The 20,086-nt window shown below is 44.2% G+C and overlaps 2 protein-coding genes across 2 annotated transcripts in view; both read right to left on the bottom strand.

The window, feature by feature from the left end:
- Nucleotides 1–20,086, bottom strand: part of LOC118401366 (kelch-like protein 25) — a 997,662-nt gene that overhangs the window by 941,837 nt on the left and 35,739 nt on the right. The window lies entirely within an intron of this gene.
- The window catches only part of LOC118400861 (zinc finger CCHC domain-containing protein 14-like), a 40,261-nt gene that overhangs the window by 6,267 nt on the left and 13,908 nt on the right, over nt 1–20,086 (bottom strand). The window contains exons 3-10 of the mRNA XM_052475037.1: nt 10,223–10,293; nt 9,907–9,978; nt 9,084–9,169; nt 8,485–8,591; nt 7,698–7,734; nt 7,164–7,443; nt 6,686–6,774; nt 3,729–3,844 (exon numbers count right to left, since the gene is read on the bottom strand). Of these exons, the coding sequence (XP_052330997.1) occupies nt 3,729–3,844; nt 6,686–6,774; nt 7,164–7,443; nt 7,698–7,734; nt 8,485–8,591; nt 9,084–9,169; nt 9,907–9,978; nt 10,223–10,293 (858 nt within the window). The remainder of the gene's footprint in view (nt 1–3,728; nt 3,845–6,685; nt 6,775–7,163; nt 7,444–7,697; nt 7,735–8,484; nt 8,592–9,083; nt 9,170–9,906; nt 9,979–10,222; nt 10,294–20,086) is intronic.

The raw sequence follows: 20,086 nt of genomic DNA, 5'->3' as shown, positions 1-20,086 counted from the left end.
GCGTCATGTCTTGAGGAAACCTGGCACCATCCCTACGGTGAAGCATGGTGGTGGCAGCATCATGCTGTGGGGATGTTTTTCAGTGGCAGGGACTGTGAATATCCTTGATTGGTCCAGCCAGAGCTATTTTCTCACACCGCCCACACCGCTCACACGCCCACACCGCTCACACGCCCACACCGCTCACACCGCCCACACCGCTCACACCGCCCACACCGCCCACACCGCTCACACCGCTCACACGCCCACACCGCTCACACGCCCACACCGATCACACCATTCACACCACCCACCCCGCCCACCCGCCCACACCGCTTACACGCCCACACCGCCCACCCCGCCCACACCGCTCACACACCCACACCACTCACGCCACTCACACCGCTCACACGCCCACACCACTCACGCCACCCACACCGCTCACACGCCCACACCGCTCACACCGCCCACACCGCTCACACCGCCCACACCACCCACCCCGCCCACACGCCCACACCGCTCACACACCCACACCGCTCACACCGCTCACACCGCCCACACCGCTCACACGCCCACACCGCTCACACCGCCACACCGCTCACACCGCCCACACCGCTCACACCGCCCACACCGCCCACACCGCTCACACCGCCCACACCGCCCACACCGCCCACACCGCTCACACGCCCACACCGCTCACACGCCCACACCGCTCACACCGCCCACACCGCTCACACCGCTCACACCGCCCACACCGCCCACACCGCCCACACCGCCACACCACACCGCTCACACGCCCACACCGCTCACACGCCCACACCACACGCCCACACCGCTCACACCGCCCACACCGCCCACACCGCTCACACGCCCACACCGCTCACACCGCCCACACCGCTCACACCGCTCACACGCCCACACCGCCACACCGCTCACACCGCTCACACCGCCCACACCGCTCACACCGCCACACGCCCACACCGCCCACACCGCCCACACCGCTCACGCCCACACCGCCCACACCGCCCACACCGCCCACACCGCTCACACGCCCACACCGCTCACACCGCCCACACCGCTCACACGCCCACACCGCCCACACCGCTCACACCGCCCACACCGCACACCGCCCACACCGCCCACACCACTCACACCGCCCACACCGCTCACACGCCCACACCGCCCACACCGCTCACACCGCCCACCCGCTCACACGCCCACACCGCTCACACCGCCCACACCGCTCACACCGCTCACACCGCTCACACCGCCCACACCGCCACACCGCCCACCCGCTCACACCGCCCACACCGCTCACACCGCCCACACCGCTCACACCGCCCACACCGCTCACACCGCCCACACCGCCCACACCGCTCACACCGCCCACACCGCTCACACCGCTCACACCGCCCACACCGCTCACACCGCCCACACCGCTCACACCGCCCACACCGCTCACACCGCCCACACCGCCCACACCGCTCACACCGCCCACACCGCTCACACCGCCCACACCGCTCACACCGCCCACACCGCTCACACCGCCCACACCGCCCACACCGCTCACACCGCCCACACCGCTCACACCGCCCACACCACTCACACCGCTCACACCGCTCACACCGTCTACCGTCTGCATAGTCAAGCGCTAAAATATACCTTGGCTCTATTGGAGAGGCAACACGCGCTGCAAGTCCACTTCTTATTGGATATTAGGAAAATACAATCCCACATGGATGCTTGAAAGGCCAATGAGGAGATATTAATTCAAGATAACTAACTAAAAACTAACTAGGTTTCCCTTTTATCTGTGGATTTATCATCGGAGTAAAGAAACACACAATTTTGTATGACTCCGGGTCAAAATTCTACAATGAACCAGCTAAAAAGAGGACCACATACAGTGCCTTGCGAAAGTATTCGGCCCCCTTGAACTTTGCGACCTTTTGCCACATTTCAGGCTTCAAACATAGAGATATTATAAAACTGTATTTTTTTGTGAAGAATCAACAACAAGTGGGACACAATCATGAAGTGGAACGACATTTATTGGATATTTCAAACTTTTTTAACAAATCAAAAACTGAAAAATTTGGCGTGCAAAATTATTCAGCCCCTTTACTTTCAGTGCAGCAAACTCTCTCCAGAAGTTCAGTGAGGATCTCTGAATGATCCAATGTTGACCTAAATGACTAATGATGATAAATACAATCCACCTGTGTGTAATCAAGTCTCCGTATAAATGCACCTGCACTGTGATAGTCTCAGAGGTCCGTTAAAAGCGCAGAGAGCATCATGAAGAACAAGGAACACACCAGGCAGGTCCGAGATACTGTTGTGAAGAAGTTTAAAGCCGGATTTGGATACAAAAAGATTTCCCAAGCTTTAAACATCCCAAGGAGCACTGTGCAAGCGATAATATTGAAATGGAAGGAGTATCAGACCACTGAAATCTACCAAGACCTGGCCGTCCCTCTAAACTTTCAGCTCATACAAGGAGAAGACTGATCAGAGATGCAGCCAAGAGGCCCATGATCACTCTGGATGAACTGCAGAGATCTACAGCTGAGGTGGGAGACTCTGTCCATAGGACAACAATCAGTCGTATATTGCACAAATCTGGCCTTTATGGAAGAGTGGCAAGAAGAAAGCCATTTCTTAAAGATATCCATAAAAAGTGTGGTTTAAAGTTTGCCCCAAGCCACCTGGGAGACACACCAAACATGTGGAAGAAGGTGCTCTGGTCAGATGAAACCAAAATTGAACTTTTTGGCAACAATGCAAAACGTTATGTTTGGCGTAAAAGCAACACAGCTCATCACCCTGAACACACCATCCCCACTGTCAAACATGGTGGTGGCAGCATCATGGTTTGGGCCTGCTTTTCTTCAGCAGGGACAGGGAAGATGGTTAAAATTGATGGGAAGATGGATGGAGCCAAATACAGGACCATTCTGGAAGAAAACCTGATGGAGTCTGCAAAAGACCTGAGACTGGGATGGAGATTTGTCTTCCAACAAGACAATGATCCAAAACATAAAGCAAAATCTATAATGGAATGGTTCAAAAATAAACATATCCAGGTGTTAGAATGGCCAAGTCAAAGTCCAAACCTGAATCCAATCGAGAATCTGTGGAAAGAACTGAAAACTGCTGTTCACAAATGCTCTCCATCCAACCTCACTGAGCTCGAGCTGTTTTGCAAGGAGGAATGGGAAAAAATGTCAGTCTCTCGATGTGCAAAACTGATAGAGACATACCCCAAGCGACTTACAGCTGTAATCACAGCAAAAGGTGGCGCTACAAAGTATTAACTTAAGGGGGCTGAATAATTTTGCACGCCCAATTTTTCAGTTTTTGATTTGTTAAAAAGGTTTGAAATATCCAATAAATGTCGTTCCACTTCACTTCATGTCCCACTTGTTGTTGATTCTTCACAAAAAAATACAGTTTTATATCTTTATGTTTGAAGCCTGAAATGTGGCAAAAGGTTGCGAAGTTCAAGGGGGCCGAATACTTTCGCAAGGCACTGTACATGTTAAGTAAAATAACCCAATGTTAATCTCCCAGGATAAATATCCATGAATGTTTCATACGCGCATTGACCTGCCCCAAAATTAATATAATTGATTCAAAGCTGATTTTGGCATTTTAACCTAACCTTCGTGTCATGATCGCGTCTGGTGGGGACAGACAAAATCAACATGCGCACGATGCTGGTGTAGTCAGCATGTTAGAAGAGTTACCTGTGTTGTTGCTGGAGTGGACTTGTGCCACTGGACCAATGTGGCTGGATGGAATAACCCTGGCGATGCCACTACAGGACACAGGGAACTGGGACATCATATACCTCTTCTCCCTACTGACAACACAAACACACACAGTCAGTCATTACACAGACACAAAACAGCATAACTGAGGGGAATATCATCACAGCCAATCAAAATAATTATAAAGTACACAAGCAGGCGCCAGACAGCTACTATATAAGGTGAAGAAATAAGCTGGAGAGATCTTTGAGATGGTCTTTCACTACCACTCCTGAAACCCTAGAGAGTTCTCTAGTCTAGTCAACATTTCACAAGCACACCAGGGTCTGACATGCAGTAATATTTGTCTACCCCAGTCTTCACGTCACACTAATTGACCTATAAAGTACATACAGTGCATTCGGAAAGAATTCAGACCCCTTCCCCTTTTCCACATTTTGGTACTTACAGCCTTATTCTAAAATGGATTAAATAATAAATGTTCCTCATAAATCTACACACAATACCCCATAATGACAAAGTGAAAACAGTTTTGTAGAAATTTCTGCACATTGATATAAAAAAAAAACAGAAATACCTTATTTACATAAGTATTCAGACCCTTTGATATGAGACTCGAAATTGAGCTCAGGTGCATCCTGTTTCCATTGATCATCCTTGAGATTTTTCTACAACTTGATTGGAATCCACCTGTCATAAATTCAATTGACTAGACATGACTTGGAAAGGCACACACCTGTCTATATAGGGTCCCACAGTTAACAGTGTATGTCAAAGCAAAAACCAAGCCATGAGGTGGAAGGAATTGTACTTAGACAGGATTGTGTCGAGGCACAGATCTGGGGAAAGGTATCGAAAAAGTTCTGAGGCATTAAAGGTCCCCAAGAACACAGTGGCCTCCATCATTCTTAAATGGAACAAATTTGGAACCACAAAGACTTTTCCCAGAGCTGGCCTCCCGGCCAAACTGAGAAATCAGGGGAGAAGGGCCTTGGTCAGGGAGGTGACCAAGAACCCGATGGTCACTCTGACAGAACTCCAGAGTTCCTCTGTGGAGATGGGAGAACTTTCCAGAAGGACAACCATCTCCGCAGCACTCCACCAATCAGGCCATTATGGTAGAGTGGCCAGACGGAAGCCATTCCTCAGTAAAAGGCACATGACAGCACGCTTGGAGTTTGCCAAAAGGTTCTTTGGTCTGATAGAACCAAGATTTAACTCTTTGGCCTGAATGCCAGGTGTCACGTCTGGCGGAAACCTGGCACCATCCTTATGGTGAAGCATGGTTGTGGAAGCATCATATTGTGGGGATGTTGTTCAGTGGCAGGGACTATGAGACTAGTCAGGATCAAGGGAAAGATGAACTGAGGAAAGTACAGAGAGATCCTTGATGAAAACCTGTTCCAGAACACTCAGGACCTCAGACTGGGGCGAAGGGTCACCTTCCAACTAAGCACACAGTCAAGACAACGCAGGAGTGGTTTCGGGACAAGTCTCTGACAGTTCTTGAGTGGCCCAGCCAGAGTCCAGACTTGAACCCGATCTAACATCTGTGGAGAGACCTGAAAATAGCTGTGCAGCGTCGCTCCCCATCCAACCGGACAGAGGAACTGCAGAGAAAAATAGGAAAAACTCCCTAAATACAGGTGTGCTAAGCTTGGAGCATACCCAAGAAGACTCGAGGCTGTAATCTTTGTCACAGGTGCTTCAACAAAGTACTGAGTAAAGGGTCTGAATAATTATAAATGTGATATGTTTTTTTATTTGTAATACATTTGCAAAAAATTCCAGCAACCTGTTTTTGCTATGTCATTACAGGGTATTGTGTGTAGATTGATGAAGGAAAAAAAACGATTTAATCTATTTTAGAATAAAGCTGTAACGTAACAAAATGTGGAAAAAGTCAAGGGGTCTGAATACTTTCCGAATGCACTGTATACTATATCAACCTTGGGACATATTTCATATTTGGTTAAATACATGGTATGATCAGGGAGAGAGATGGAGATATATGTGTGATAAATAGTTATCTGAGATGCATTTCTGCTGTCCCTGGTGCAATAGAGAATTGATATAGAAAAACACTTTTGTTAGCAGTCTGTGTGTCTTCCAGATATGGTACACACGGAGGAAGACATGACACATGAGTGTTTTCTGGACAACCATATAGGCCTACAGAGGGAAAATAGTGTTCATTTAGCTGCATCACCAGGTGAAGGAAAATCAGACTTGACAGTAGAAATAGTGATCCTGAATAAGCTCCCATTTAACTCTCTGTCAGACACACCTATGGAAAAGCACCTGAGGAACGTTCCGCTTCATGTAATCAACGGACATGGTCGTACCTGGCTAAACCTGGCTAGTGGAAACGTGTTGATATTAGCAGTGGAAACAGGCTTAGTGATAATGTTTTCTCTCAGTACCACTCCTATGCTACAAAAGGTGACTGTTTTTTCCAGGGGAGTGATTCTTTCTATCTCCCCTTTAGGTAAACTTATCTGGGCTAACCACTGGCATGCTAGTTAACCATTGATAACCAAATGGCCATTATTCCTCTATTATTCCCTCACACAAAAACATAATTGATCAATCTCCTTTGTTAATGTTTAATAAAATATACCATCAACAGATTAACATTTTACACATGCTACAGAAATGATAAAGTATGACTATTTAAATAAATAAAAATATTAAACATTAGTTGTAAATAAACATAGTAGTTAATGTTGGCATAATTCTGTGTATTTTGCACCGTTGTATAACAATGACCTGATTTGATCTATCCATCCATCCATCCATCCATCCATCCATCCATCCATCCATCTATCTATCTATCTATCTATCTATCTATCTATCTATCTATTGTCACTGTTTTTATTGAGCTGGGGGACAGAGATCGATGTGGGGGTTCAGAGTTCAAGGTTCAGACTCACTTCTGCAGTTCCAGCTGCGTCTTCAGCTTTTTCTTGGCTCCCTGGGTGAGGTCATACCTGTTCAGATCCTCCTCTGTGAGTCCAAGGAACTGAGGGAAAGGAGAGCAGGTTGAAGAGAGGGAGAATGAGTCTGATAGGGAAAAACAGCAGCTGTTGTTTGATCTACTCTAATGTCTTACTGTTGGGGCTTTCTAATATTAGACGTAGCCTTTGACATGTAGCCTTACTATGAAATTGTATCATTGATATTGCACTTGTCCCACCTACTTGCTTCTAAATATCCTTTTCTGTTTTGATGTTGTTGTTTGTTAATATGTGATTTAATCTGTATTGTGATTGCTGCCAAATTAATTGCCTCTTTGAGAAGCCCAAACAAACACACTTTTCCTTATGCCCTAATGTCTACAGCTCCATAGGTGTCTTAAATGCCACTCATCCGCTGTAACCTAAACTCCCCCCTTCCCCAGATCCCACCCACCTCCTCCATGGTCAGCTGTTTGAAGACTGGGTAGTACTTGTGCAGGCGGAGTTTCCTCAGCCAGTCCAGGATGCCATTCTGTTCTGGGCTACTCATTTGTGGAGGGCCAGGGTTCTGGAGGTGCCCAGGAGAGGGCGCGTTGTCCCCCCCTGATACCCCCACCCTGCCGGGGGGAAGGGTGGGAACTGTGCCCTGGGGGAGCAGCTGGTTTGGAGAGCAAGGCGGAATGGAGTTGTGAATGCTCATAACTGGCTGGATACTGGCCACACCACATACAGTCCTGAGACAAATTAGGTAGAAAGGGAGGGATGAAAGGGTGGAGGGATGAAAGACGAGTGGAAACATGGAGGGAAAATAAGGAAAAGTTCATGACAGAAAATGGACAGTGAAGAGACAAATATTGCAAAGGATGGAAAGATTGGAATTCCAATATTTAGATCATTATACATCATCATTTGCAGATTTGGATAGGCAGCAACAGTCTATTTGAGACATAGTGAAAGAGTACGTTGCGTATTAGAGAGGAGAGACCACCTGTTGGCTCCTCTGTATTGAAGCAGGCACCCAAGATCTGTAGCACAAGAAAGAAACATAGATCCACAGTCATTCACATATTGAACAACTTCTAAATTAGCATACTATAAATAGCTAGATACTGTTTACAAAATGTATGTAATAATCTCTTGTCTCTTGACTTCTTGACCTCTTTGCAAGTTGCAACAAGCTAAATATCAGTTGAGTGTCGCCAGTTTGTCCAGGTTAATTTGAGAGCAGTGTGACATTGCAGCAGTGTCTGTACAGCCACGGGGGCCGGTGGTACCACATTACAGCAGAGGAAGAGCCATTTTTATTTCACTGCATCCCAAGGGTCTCTTAATATCTGCCACGGGGGGAATAGCTGGCTGCTCCAGACACACATCCAGGTCTCCCACGTCCCTGCCCGCCTGGGGACGGAACTATAAATACACTCTAGGATGAGGTCACCAAATCGAATCATATCAAATTTTATTTGTCACATTTGCCGAATACCACAGGTGTAGACTTTACTGGGAAATGCTTACTTACGAGCCCTTTTCCAACGGAAAATAAAATAACACAAGGAATACAAATATTCAAGAATGAAGCTACATGTATATACAGGGAGTAGCAGTCGCCATGCCTACCAACACAAACATGCCAGCCCAAATTCACACACAACACTAAAATAGAAATCCCAACACCCCTCAAACCCCAAAGATGAAGTGTCCCTACTTTACCCCAATCAGAGAGGGGGACACATACGTCCCATGAACTCTGATTAGGGTTAGGACAGGAGACTTACTTGCAGTGGGGAGAAAGGAGGGGACGGTGGCGTTGGGAGCAGTAGTGCTGAAGAAGAGTCTGGCCCGGTAGTGTTTGAGAATGTGAACTGGAAGCGCTGTTAGGCACCTGCACAGGGAGAGGGTTAAAGTATGAACATATGAGATAACATTAAATTCAATGCTTGGCATGATTCATTCCCTCCTTATCTGTTGTCTTTGACTCAGAGCCAGTAACACCAATAACTAGGTCAACAACAACATTACAACAGCATGGCATGTTGTTTTCTCATTTACAGTAACTCCTTGGTTGTTACTCCTTATCATACATATACAGTATGAACATATTATATATCACAACACATACAGTATTAACTATGTACCACTGTTATCAAGTGAACATATTATATATCACAACACATACAGTATTAACTATGTACCACTGTTATCAAGTGAACATATTATATATCACAACACATACAGTATTAACTATGCACCACTGTTATCAAGTGAACATATTATATATCACAACACATACAGTATTAACTATGTACCACTGTTATCAAGTGAACATATTTACGCGGGCTACCTTGGTCAGTGACACAATGCTGATGGACCTTACCTGGGGTCCAGCTCAGAGGTCTGATCAAGGCCAGGGGACTGAGGCAGGAACTTCTCTAAACCTTCATCAGAGAAAAGCTGGGAGACCTGGGAGAAACACAAGATAGATAGTGACCTTCACATCAATGATTCAAGACCAGCTCAGTTAATCCCTACTGTTGTGACAATGAGTCGTCATAATGCTGCATCACATGATCCTAGGGGCGTTGGCAAACACAATTTAAGTCACTTCATTTATGTGCCTCTATTTGCACCGAATACTTCTGTTTATCATACAGCTATTGTATGCAGTAATCATGAGCCTATAAACCAGAGTTTCACTGTTAGCACTGAGGCGGAGTGCCCTAGTAGGAAGACCATTTTGTGCAGCTCACCGTGCACTATCAGCTCCAATATAAATAACATGTCCAAGTGTACTTCTGATAAGCTTCCCAGTAAAGCATTAAAAACAATCAAGCAACCCAGAAAAGTGCTAAAAATAGCCCATATAAACATAGGCAGCCTGAGAAACAAGGTCCATGAGGTCAATAACTTGCATGTAACTGATGACATTCATATTCTGACTATCTCTGAAACTCACTTAGATAATACCTTTGATGATACAGTGGTAGCAATACATGGTTATAACATCTACCGAAAAGACAGAAATGCCAACGGAGGCGTTGTTGCGGTCTATATTCAGAACCACATTCCTGTAAAGCTTAGAGACGATCTAATGTTAAATACTGTTGAAGTAATATGTCTACAGGTTCATCTGCTTCACCTAAAGTAAATAAGAGACACGTGCGTTCAGTCCCCTCTCTCTGCTTCGGCCACTCTCTTACCTGGGAGAGAAAGTCCAGCACCTCCTGGTGAGTCCTGCTCACAGTGGACACAGAGGAGTCTGACCATTTGACCTGCGGGATGAGGAGAGAGAGAGTAGATGGCAACAGGACATGACAACGAACATACAGTACATACGTAACTGTGTGTGTGTGTGTGTGTGTGTGTGTGTGTGTGTGTGTGTGTGTGTGTGTGTGTGTGTGTGTGTGTGTGTGTGTGTGTGTGTGTGTGTGTGTGTGTGTGTGTGTGTGTGTGTGTGTGTGTGTGTGTGCGTGTGTGCATGTGTGTGTGTGCATGCATGAATGTGTGTGTACTCACCTCTAACATATATTCACTTGGTTTCCCCCCCTTGTTGGTTACTCCCCTCAGCTCTATCCTCTCTATGTTCACTGAAATACAAACAAATGATCATTCTCATTATCTGATAACACTGTCTAACAAACTAAGAGCATCATGTGCTTTAGAGTCCTACATTATACCATGCTAGAGTATGGTAGCACATGCTCGATGAAATTGAGTGATTAGTGGTACTATTAGCTCTGCTGTAGGTTGTGCCTTCAGGGCTGATTCAGCCACAGACACATGTTGTTTTGGCACCAAATATATGTAATTAAATCAAATGTCTGAGTTCAGAGAGGGAAAATCACAGGGAACGATATCACCTGGTGTTCATTTAAACACATTAAACACTTGAAACTGGCAATCTCATAGAACCACAGGAAAATTGGAAAGAGTTCTGAGGAAGACAGAGAAAGAACAAAAAAAGACTAGAGGGAGCATACAGATAGAGAAACTTGATAGAAAGAGAGAGCAATGGAGAGAAACAGTGACAGGAGGATCATATAGATTTATGGTTGGATTAATGGCACATTTCAGGGATCCTGCAAGTGACATTTTGGAGAGAGATTCAGAGAACACACACACCCTCTGAAATCACATACACAACACTCATAAACACACACACACAGTAGATGACACACACACACACACACACACAGGTCTGTGTGTTAAATATACCCTGCAGACTCAGCACTTCCTTCCTCTGTTGTGTATTAGCATTGGGAGAGGTGCTAGCTAGCTGAATGAAGCTCTGTGCTGAAAGCCTCCTATCTGGGGGGATCAGAAATGACTAAATATTGTGAAAAACCTCCCCCGTCACTACTTCCCCAGAGGGTTGGGTCTCAGTCAGGCCAGGAAAGGGCCTCTCCCCTGGCGGGCAAGTGTGAACTTATCTGGAATGTTTTGAGGAGCAGAGCACATAGTCTATAGGCCTCCTCATTGTAAGACTGCTTGCATGCCTGCTCCTACCTAACCACCCACTCAAACCTTCATTACTCTCGAGAACTTCCATCAAGATCAATACAGAAGCAGCAGGGTCGAACCCATTGTGTGTGTGTGTACGTGTACGTGTACGTGTGTACACATGTACATGTGAGTGAGTAAGTGTGTAGAAAAGAAAAGTGAGTGAGTGAAAGAGAGAGTAGGGACAGTGTGTAGAAAAGAAAGGTGAGTAAGTGAAAGAGAGAGTAGGGACAGTGTGTAGAAAAGAAAGGTGAGTAAGTGAAAGAGAGAGTAGGGACAGTGTGTAGAAAAGAAAGGTGAGTAAGTGAAAGAGAGAGTAGGGACAGTGTGTAGAAAAGAAAGGTGAGTAAATGAAAGAGAGAGTAGGGACAGTGTGTAGAAAAGAAAGGTGAGTAAGTGAAAGAGAGAGTAGGGACAGTGTGTAGAAAAGTCAGTGAGTGAAAGAGAGAGTAGGGACAGTGTGTAGAAAAGAAAGGTGAGTGAAAAGAGAGAGTAGGGACAGTGTGTAGAAAAGTCAGTGAGTTAGTGAAAGAGAGAGTAGGGACAGTGTGTAGAAAAGAAAGGTGAGTAAGTGAAAGAGAGAGTTGGGACAGTGTGTAGAAAAGAAAGGTGAGTAAAAGAGAGAGTGAAAAAAGAGAAAGAGAGAGTAGGGACAGTGTGTAGAAAAGAAAGGTGAGTAAGTGAAAGAGAGAGTTGGGACAGTGTGTAGAAAAGAAAAGTGAGTGAGTGAAAGAGAGAGTAGGGACAGTGTGTAGAAAAGAAAAGAAAGGGGACAGTGTGTAGAAAAGTGAGTGAGAAAGAGAGAGTAGGGACAGGGTGTAGAAAAGTGAGTTAGTGAAAGAGAGAGTAGGGACAGTGTGTAGAAAAGAAAGGTGAGTAAGTGAAAGAGAGAGTAGGGACAGTGTGTAGAAAAGAAAGGTGAGTAAGTGAAAGAGAGAGTAGGGACAGTGTGTAGAAAAGTGAGTGAGTGAAAGAGAGAGTAGGGACAGGGTGTAGAAAAGTGAGTGAGTGAAAGAGAGAGTAGGGACAGGGTGTAGAAAAGAAAAGGAGTGAGTGAAAGAGAAAGGGACAGTGTGTAGAAAAGTGAGTGGAAAGACAGTAGGGACAGTGTGTAGAAAAGAAAAGTGAGTGAGTGAAAGAGAGAGTAGGGACAGTGTGTAGAAAAGTGAGTGAGTGAAAGAGAGAGTAGGGACAGTGTGTAGAAAAGTGAGTGAGTGAAAGAGAGAGTAGGGACAGGGTGTAGAAAAGTGAGTGAGTGAAAGAGAGAGTAGGGACAGTGTGTAGAAAAGAAAGGTGAGTAAGTGAAAGAGAGAGTAGGGACAGTGTGTAGAAAAGAAAGGTGAGTAAGTGAAAGAGAGAGTAGGGACAGTGTGTAGAAAAGAAAGGTGAGTAAGTGAAAGAGAGAGTAGGGACAGTGTGTAGAAAAGAAAAGTGAGTGAATGAAAGAGAGAGTAGGGACAGTGTGTAGAAAAGTGAGTGAGTGAAAGAGAGAGTAGGGACAGTGTGTAGAAAAGAAAGGTGAGTGAGTGAAAGAGAGAGTAGGGACAGTGTGTAGAAAAGTGAGTGAGTGAAAGAGTAGGAACAGCGTGTAGAAATGAAAGGTGAGTAAGAAAGAGAGAGTAGGGACAGTGTGTAGAAAAGTGAAAAAGAGTAGAGACAGTGTGTAGAAAAGTGAAAATGAAAGAGAGAGTAGGGACAGTGTGTAGAAAAGAAAGGTGAGTAAGTGAAAGAGAGAGTAGAGACAGTGTGTAGAAAAGAAAAGTGAGTGAATGAAAGAGAGAGTAGGGACAGTGTGTAGAAAAGTGAGTGAGTGAAAGAGAGAGTAGGGACAGTGTGTAGAAAAGAAAAGTGAGTGAGTGAAAGAGAGGAGTAGGGACAGTGTGTAGAAAAGTGAGTGAGTGAAAGAGAGAGTAGGGACAGTGTGTAGAAAAGAAAAGTGAGTGAGTGAAAGAGAGAGTAGGGACAGTGTGTAGAAAAGTGAGTGAGTGAAAGAGAGAGTAGGGACAGTGTGTAGAAAAGAAAAGTGAGTGAATGAAAGAGAGAGTAGGGACAGTGTGTAGAAAAGAAAAGTGAGTAAGTGAAAGAGAGAGTAGGGACAGTGTGTAGAAAAGAAAGAAAGTGAGTAAAAAGTGAGTGAGTGAAAGAGAGAGTAGGGACAGTGTGTAGAAAAGAAAAGAAGTGAAAGAGTAGAGTGTGTAGAAAAGTGAAAAAGAGAGAGTAGGGACAGTGTGTAGAAAAGAAAAGTGAGTGAGTGAAAGAGAGAGTAGAGACAGTGTGTAGAAAAGTGAGTGAGTGAAAGAGAGAGTAGGGACAGTGTGTAGAAAAGAAAAGTGAGTGAGTGAAAGAGAGAGTAGAGACAGTGTGTAGAAAAGTGAGTGAGTGAAAGAGAGAGTAGGGACAGTGTGTAGAAAAGTGTGAGAAAGAAAGGCACAGTGTGTAGAAAAGAAAAGTGAAGTGAAAGAGAGAGTAGGGACAGTGTGTAGAAAAGTGAAAGTGAGTAAAAGAGAGAGTAGGGACAGGGTGTAGAAAAGAAAAAGAAAAAGAGTGAGACAGTGTGTAGAAAAGTGAGTGAGTGAAAGAGAGAGTAGGGACAGTGTGTAGAAAAGTAGAAAAAGAGAAAGTGTGTAGAAAAGTGAAGTGAAAGAGAGAGTAGGGACAGTGTGTAGAAAAGAAAAGGTGAGTAAAGTGAGTGAAAGAGAGAGTAGGGACAGTGTGTAGAAAAGAGTAGAGTGAAAGAGAGAGTAGGACAGTGTGTAGAAAAGAAAAGTGAGTGAGTGAAAGAGAGAGTAGGGACAGTGTGTAGAAAAGTGAGTAAGTGAAAGAGAGAGTAGGGACAGTGTGTAGAAAAGAAAAGTGAGTGAGTGAAAGAGAGAGTAGGGACAGTGTGTAGAAAAGTGAGTTAGTGAAAGAGAGAGTAGGGACAGTGTGTAGAAAAGAAAAGTGAGTGAGTGAAAGAGAGAGTAGGGACAGTGTGTAGAAAAGTGAGTGAGTGAAAGAGAGAGTAGGGACAGTGTGTAGAAAAGAAAAGTGAAAAAGGAAAAGAGTGGGACAGTGTGTAGAAAAGTGAAAAAGAGAGAGTAGGGACAGTGTGTAGAAAAGAAAAGTGAGTGAGTGAAAGAGAGAGTAGGGACAGTGTGTAGAAAAGTGAGTGAGTGAAAGAGAGAGTAGGGACAGTGTGTAGAAAAGTGAGTGAGTGAAAGAGAGAGTAGGCACAGTGTGTAGAAAAGGACAGTGTGTAGAAAAGAAAAGTGAGTGAGTGAAAGAGAGAGTAGGGTGTACAGTGTGTGAAAGAGAAAAGTAGAGACAGTGTGTAGAAAAGTGAGTGAGTGAAAGAGAGAGTAGGGACAGTGTGTAGAAAAGTGAGTGAGTGAAAGAGTAGGCAGAGTGTGTAGAAAAGTGTGTAGAAAAGAAAACAGTGTGTAGAAAAGTGAGTGAAAGAGAGAGTAGGGACAGTGTGTAGAAAAGTGAGTGAGTGAAAGAGAGAGAGACAGGGACAGTGTGTAGAAAAGAAAAGTGAGTGAGTGAAAGAGAGAGTAGAGACAGTGTGTAGAAAAGAAGTGAAAGTGACAGTGAAAAAGAGAGAGTGAAAGAGAGAGTAGAGACAGTGTGTAGAAAAGTGAGTGAGTGAAAGAGAGAGTAGGCACAGTGTGTAGAAAAGAAAAGTGAGTGAGTGAAAGAGAGAGTAGAGACAGTGTGTAGAAAAGTGAGTGAGTGAAAGAGAGAGTAGGCACAGTGTGTAGAAAAGAAAAGTGAGTGAGTGAAAGAGAGAGTAGAGACAGTGTGTAGAAAAGTGAGTGAGTGAAAGTGAAAGAGAAAAGAAAAGTAGGGACAGCAGTGTGTAGAAAAGTGAGTGAGTGAAAGAGAAAGAGTGTGTAGAAAAGACAGTGTGTAGGTGACAGTGTGTAGAAAAGAAAAGTGAGTAAGTGAAAGAGAGAGTAGGCACAGTGTGTAGAAAAGAAAAGTGAGTGAGTGAAAGAGAGAGTAGAGACAGTGTGTAGAAAAGTGAGTGAGTGAAAGAGAGAGTAGGGACAGCGTGTAGAAAAGTGAGTGAGTAAGTGAAAGAGAGAGTAGGGACAGTGTGTAGAAAAGAAAGGTGCGTAAGTGAAAGAGAGAGTAGGGACAGTGTGTAGAAAAGTGAGTGAGTGAGTAAGTGGGGAAAGTGAACTTGACCTGTGTGCTTCTGGAGTGTGGACAGAGGAGGAACTACAGTACTGTATGTCATGCTGTCTGTGCTGAACCCTCTCTCCTGTGTGGGCTCCTTACCCTGCCCATATTCAGACCATACAGAACCCGACAGTAGACAGAGACAATAGCACTGACCTAATATCACTCTCACTCACAGCAGAGTTCACACAGACACAATCCCATCCTTAGTTTAGTTTAGCATATCACCCATGTTACCGTAAGGCAACTGAAAATTCATCTACTCCCTGAAAACAAATGGTTAGTTGACTTAATTGAGATGAGTTGGTATAGTCTGATCATACATAGCCAAAGCCTGCCTGTGGAGGAATTGACCATGCACATTCACCTGCTATCTGTTAGGCCTATATTCTCTTTCCAGATTCAGAGCATTGCACCACAGGTGACCTACTGGCAAGAATTGCTCTTCTTTCACTGTTTAAATCGCCTAGTTACATGGACTTATTTGAGGTTTCTAAAATATGCTAGTCATTTTTCCCATGACTGTCTGGTGTAGACAGGAGGGCAGTGTGTATTATTATCTGTGTTAAAGCATCACTCTCCGAAAACAGAGTGAAGGCGAAGTGATGAGAAAGAAAAAGACATTGACTGCTATTCATATCTCATAGCTAAAATAACCTAATAACCCCCTGAGGACAAGTATGTGAGTTAACTCCTAAACCAACAACAACCACTTCAGCCAAGAGATCCTCTCTGGTCCAAACTGATGCGTAGGACCAACTTCATCCAAAAACTTCTCCCAGTACTGATAATGGGCCAGATTTCCTATTTGAATTGAACTGTGATACAATGTTTCTAGGGATTTCCTAAGTCTGTAGTCTAAAAACCCACTAAAGTGAAATTAAACATATTACGAGCACTGAGGAAAATAAGGACGGCCAACTGACATCAGTCCAGGAACAGATCTGGGGACAGCTTGTAAGATTTAAAAATCTATGCACCTTTCTGCCCTTTCTCACAGCGCTAGTCTTTCAAAATACACCATCTTAACCCAAAAAGCATACCTCTTAATGTGCAAACTCAGTTTATCTACCACACACTAACTCCTCCCTCCACCCACCACTCAGCCAAAGCTGAGCCCACAGATCTCCAACCTCCTCCAACACACACATCCTCAACCTAAGGGACAGAGTACATCTCCTCTTGACCACATCCTGTACTACACAGTAGTAACCCAAGCCATGTACTCACATGTAACCTAGTCATGTCCTGGTCCTTCTCATCCACCCAGGCAGTCCATCTCCCTCAGCACCCTGTTACATACCAAGCCACCCTGCACCAGGTCATCCCTCTCCCTCAGTCCCCTGCTCTGTCAACCTGCCCCCTGTCAGGTTGTCCCTCTCCCTCAGTCCCCTGCTCTGCCACCCTGCCCCGTCAGGTTGTCCCTCTCCCTCAGTCCCCTGCTCTGCCACCCTGCCCCATCAGGTGGCCCCACTCCCTCAGCACCGTGCCCCTCCATCAGCCCCCTACCCTGCCAATAAGGTGACCTGTACCCTCTAGAAGAAAAAGAAACGCACACCTATTAAGACGAGGTGCTGGCTAGCGGAGTAGAAACTTGAAAATAAAAGAGAGCCGCACACTCTTGGAGCTCAATTGCAAAAATGTAATACCAACGTTTCGACAGCCAAGCTGTCTTCATCAGGGTATAAACCTGTACCCTCTGCCATGCCACCCAGCCTCTCCCTCAGCACCCTGCCTGTTCTCAGTCGGTAGTAGGTGCAAGAGTCTCCATATGCCTGGTGCCAGACTCATTAATTCAGGGCATACTACCATTCTACCAGATCTGTTTACATACTATACCTATACCCTGTGCAATACACTGGCGCACAGAGACACACAAAGTGACTAATCAACAGTGACAATGCTTGTATTTTTTACATTATCAGCACATTTCATGTGGTGTGTGTAGTATGAAAATGACACCAAAACCAAGATAGCATTACAAAGTAAATAATTCACTATCTACATGTTTGAATAACAAGTGCACCCTCGCTGCTGTGTGTGTGAGTGTGTGGAGGTATGTTCGTCCTGCTTTGTGCTGTGTGATGACAGGCATGCAGCCCTAGCCATGAGGAAGTGTAGCTAGCCCAGCATTGGGTAACCAGAGAGGGGAGAGGCCAATCCTACTGAGTAACGGAGAGACCTGCTCCTTTCAAAGCAATATCAGCCCTCATCTTAATCTGTTCCTCTAACAATCAACTCCTTAATCCTCTAACACCCTTAACTATCAACTTAAACTCCCCTCAGATAGAAGACATTCCTACACACTGATTCATTATACCATTATACAGTTTGTGTAACCTGAGTTCAAAATATTACATGTAAGGTAGTATCTAAATTATTAATGGGGTACCAGTCCTTTCTTGGACAAAATTGGTAATCTAAGTAGGCCTGACTTGTGAGTTATTTACAATAACTCTATAAGACTCAAATTTGAATAATAGTAATACATTAATAAATTGATGAATATGAAGGTATGAATTCTTTGAGAATCAATTGGAGTTCTTTCCCAAAATAACTAGACAAATACAAGTTCTTTATACAGTCGTGGCCAAAAGTTTTGAGAATGACACAAATATTCCTTTTCACAGTCTCCTACCTCAGTTTGTATGATGGCAATTTGCACATACTCCAGAATGTTATGATGAGTGATCAGATGAATTGCAATTTATTGCAAAGTCCCTCTTTGCTATGCAAATGAACTGAATCCCCCAAAAACATTTCCACTGCATTTCAGCCCTGCCACAAAAGGACCAGCTGACATCATGTCAGTGATTCTCTCGTTACCACAGGTGTGAGTGTTAATAAGGACAAGGCTGGAGATCACTCTGTCATGCTGATTGAGTTCAAATAACAGACTGGAAGCTTCAGGAGGGTGGTGCTTGGAATCATTGTTCTTCCTCTGTCAACCATGGTTATCTGCAAGGAAACACGTGCCATCATCATTGCTTTGCACGAAAAGGGCTTCCCAGGCAAGGATATTGCTGCCCTGATATGCAATGTCTCCAAACCCCCTCTGATTTTAAATCAAGATCTGGTTTTGGTATTTTTCATTTAAATGTACGCAGCCTATTGTCAAAAATTGATGGGGTTAGGATTTGGGCTAAATCAACTGATGCTGATGTGTTTTCTGAAACCATTCTCAGCAAGTCTGTTTTTGATAAGGATATTTGTATAAGTGTTTTCAATGTTTATCGCACTGATCGGGATAAGAAAGGTGTGGGTGTGGCTATATATGTAAAATCTAAATTCCATGTAAGTGTGGCAAAGTCTGAAACTATTTGTAAACAGTTGGAATTTCTTGCTTTGAATGTTGAGGTTTCAAAGGGCCTCGCTATAACTGTGATTGGCTGTTCTCGGTGATGCATTTTCTTCTTTGACGCACCTTATGTCTAAACTTCTTTTCAGTGAAATGATCTTGATTGGTGATCTCATCTGGTGTTGGTTAAAGCCAGTGTCTGATGATTTAAAAATGTTTTGTAATTCTATTAATTTTACCCAGTTGATTAACTTACTCACTCTCCCAAAGCTTAAATGCCCAGATAAATCTACCCTGATTGATTTGATATTGACAAATGTTCCACATAAATATTCTGTGGTTGGTGTTTTTTGTAATGATTTAAGTGACCATTGTGCTGTTGTTGCTGTTAGAAATACTAAGGTTCCTAAGACAAACCCACGTTTTATTCATAAGAGAATTTTGAAGTGTTTTAATGAGCAGGCTTTCTTTCATGATTAGTTTTAATTTTGACTGGAGCAAGATTGAGCTTATCCCTGATGTGGAAACTGCCTGGAAATTCTTTCATGATGTTTTTTCCCAAATAGTAAACAAACATTCCCCATTCCGCAGGTTCAGGGTTAAAGGGCGGGATAATCCATGGTTTTCTTCTGAGCTGTCTTGTATTATTCATGACCGTAATCTAGCCTGGGCTAAAGCAAGGAAATCATGTTCTGGTGCTGATTGGCTTATTTTTAGGCAGTTACGAAACAAGTGTTCTTTTCTTCTCAGGAAGGCCAAGTCTGAATATTTTATGTCTGTTACCACTGACAACCTGAAGTTTTGGAAGGCTATTAAGTCTATGTCTGGTAACAATAATGTTAATGAATTACCATCATGTGTTTTGAAGGACTCTGTTGCTATATATGACAAAACTGAAATGCTGAATTGTTTCAATGAGCACTGTCCTCTGTCTCTGTACAACCCGGTGTGTATGAACCACTGAGAGCTGGTCAAACTTTTAGCTTTTTGCCATTCTCAGTGCAGGTGGTACATAAAGCCCTGAAATCCTTAGATCTCCAGGTCCTGATATTTTGGATCCCTGCTTTTTAAATCTGGCAGCTGATTTCATAGCTGAACCACTTACATCTCTGTTCAATCTAACCCTGGAATGTAATGAAATTCCAAAGATCTGGGAATCAGCATTTGTCCTACCACTTTCAAAAGGGGAGATCCAACTATTCTAAATAACTATCGGCCAATTTCAAAGCTGTCACCCCTGGTGAAAATACTTGAAACCCTTGTAAGTGAACAGCTAAAAGAGTTTTTATTTACAAACTCTATTTTATCAATATACCAAATCGGGCTTCAGGAAGAAGCATAGCACAATTACAGCAGCCATGAAGGTTTTAAATGATATCACTGAAGCCATTGACAAACAACAGAACTGTGTCTCACTT

The sequence above is a fragment of the Oncorhynchus keta genome, chromosome 22 (genome assembly GCF_023373465.1).
Source record: "Oncorhynchus keta strain PuntledgeMale-10-30-2019 chromosome 22, Oket_V2, whole genome shotgun sequence".
Lineage (NCBI taxonomy): Eukaryota > Metazoa > Chordata > Actinopteri > Salmoniformes > Salmonidae > Oncorhynchus > Oncorhynchus keta.
The sequence above is the reverse complement of the archived record's forward strand: the minus strand, read 5'-3'. Positions and strand labels throughout refer to the sequence as shown.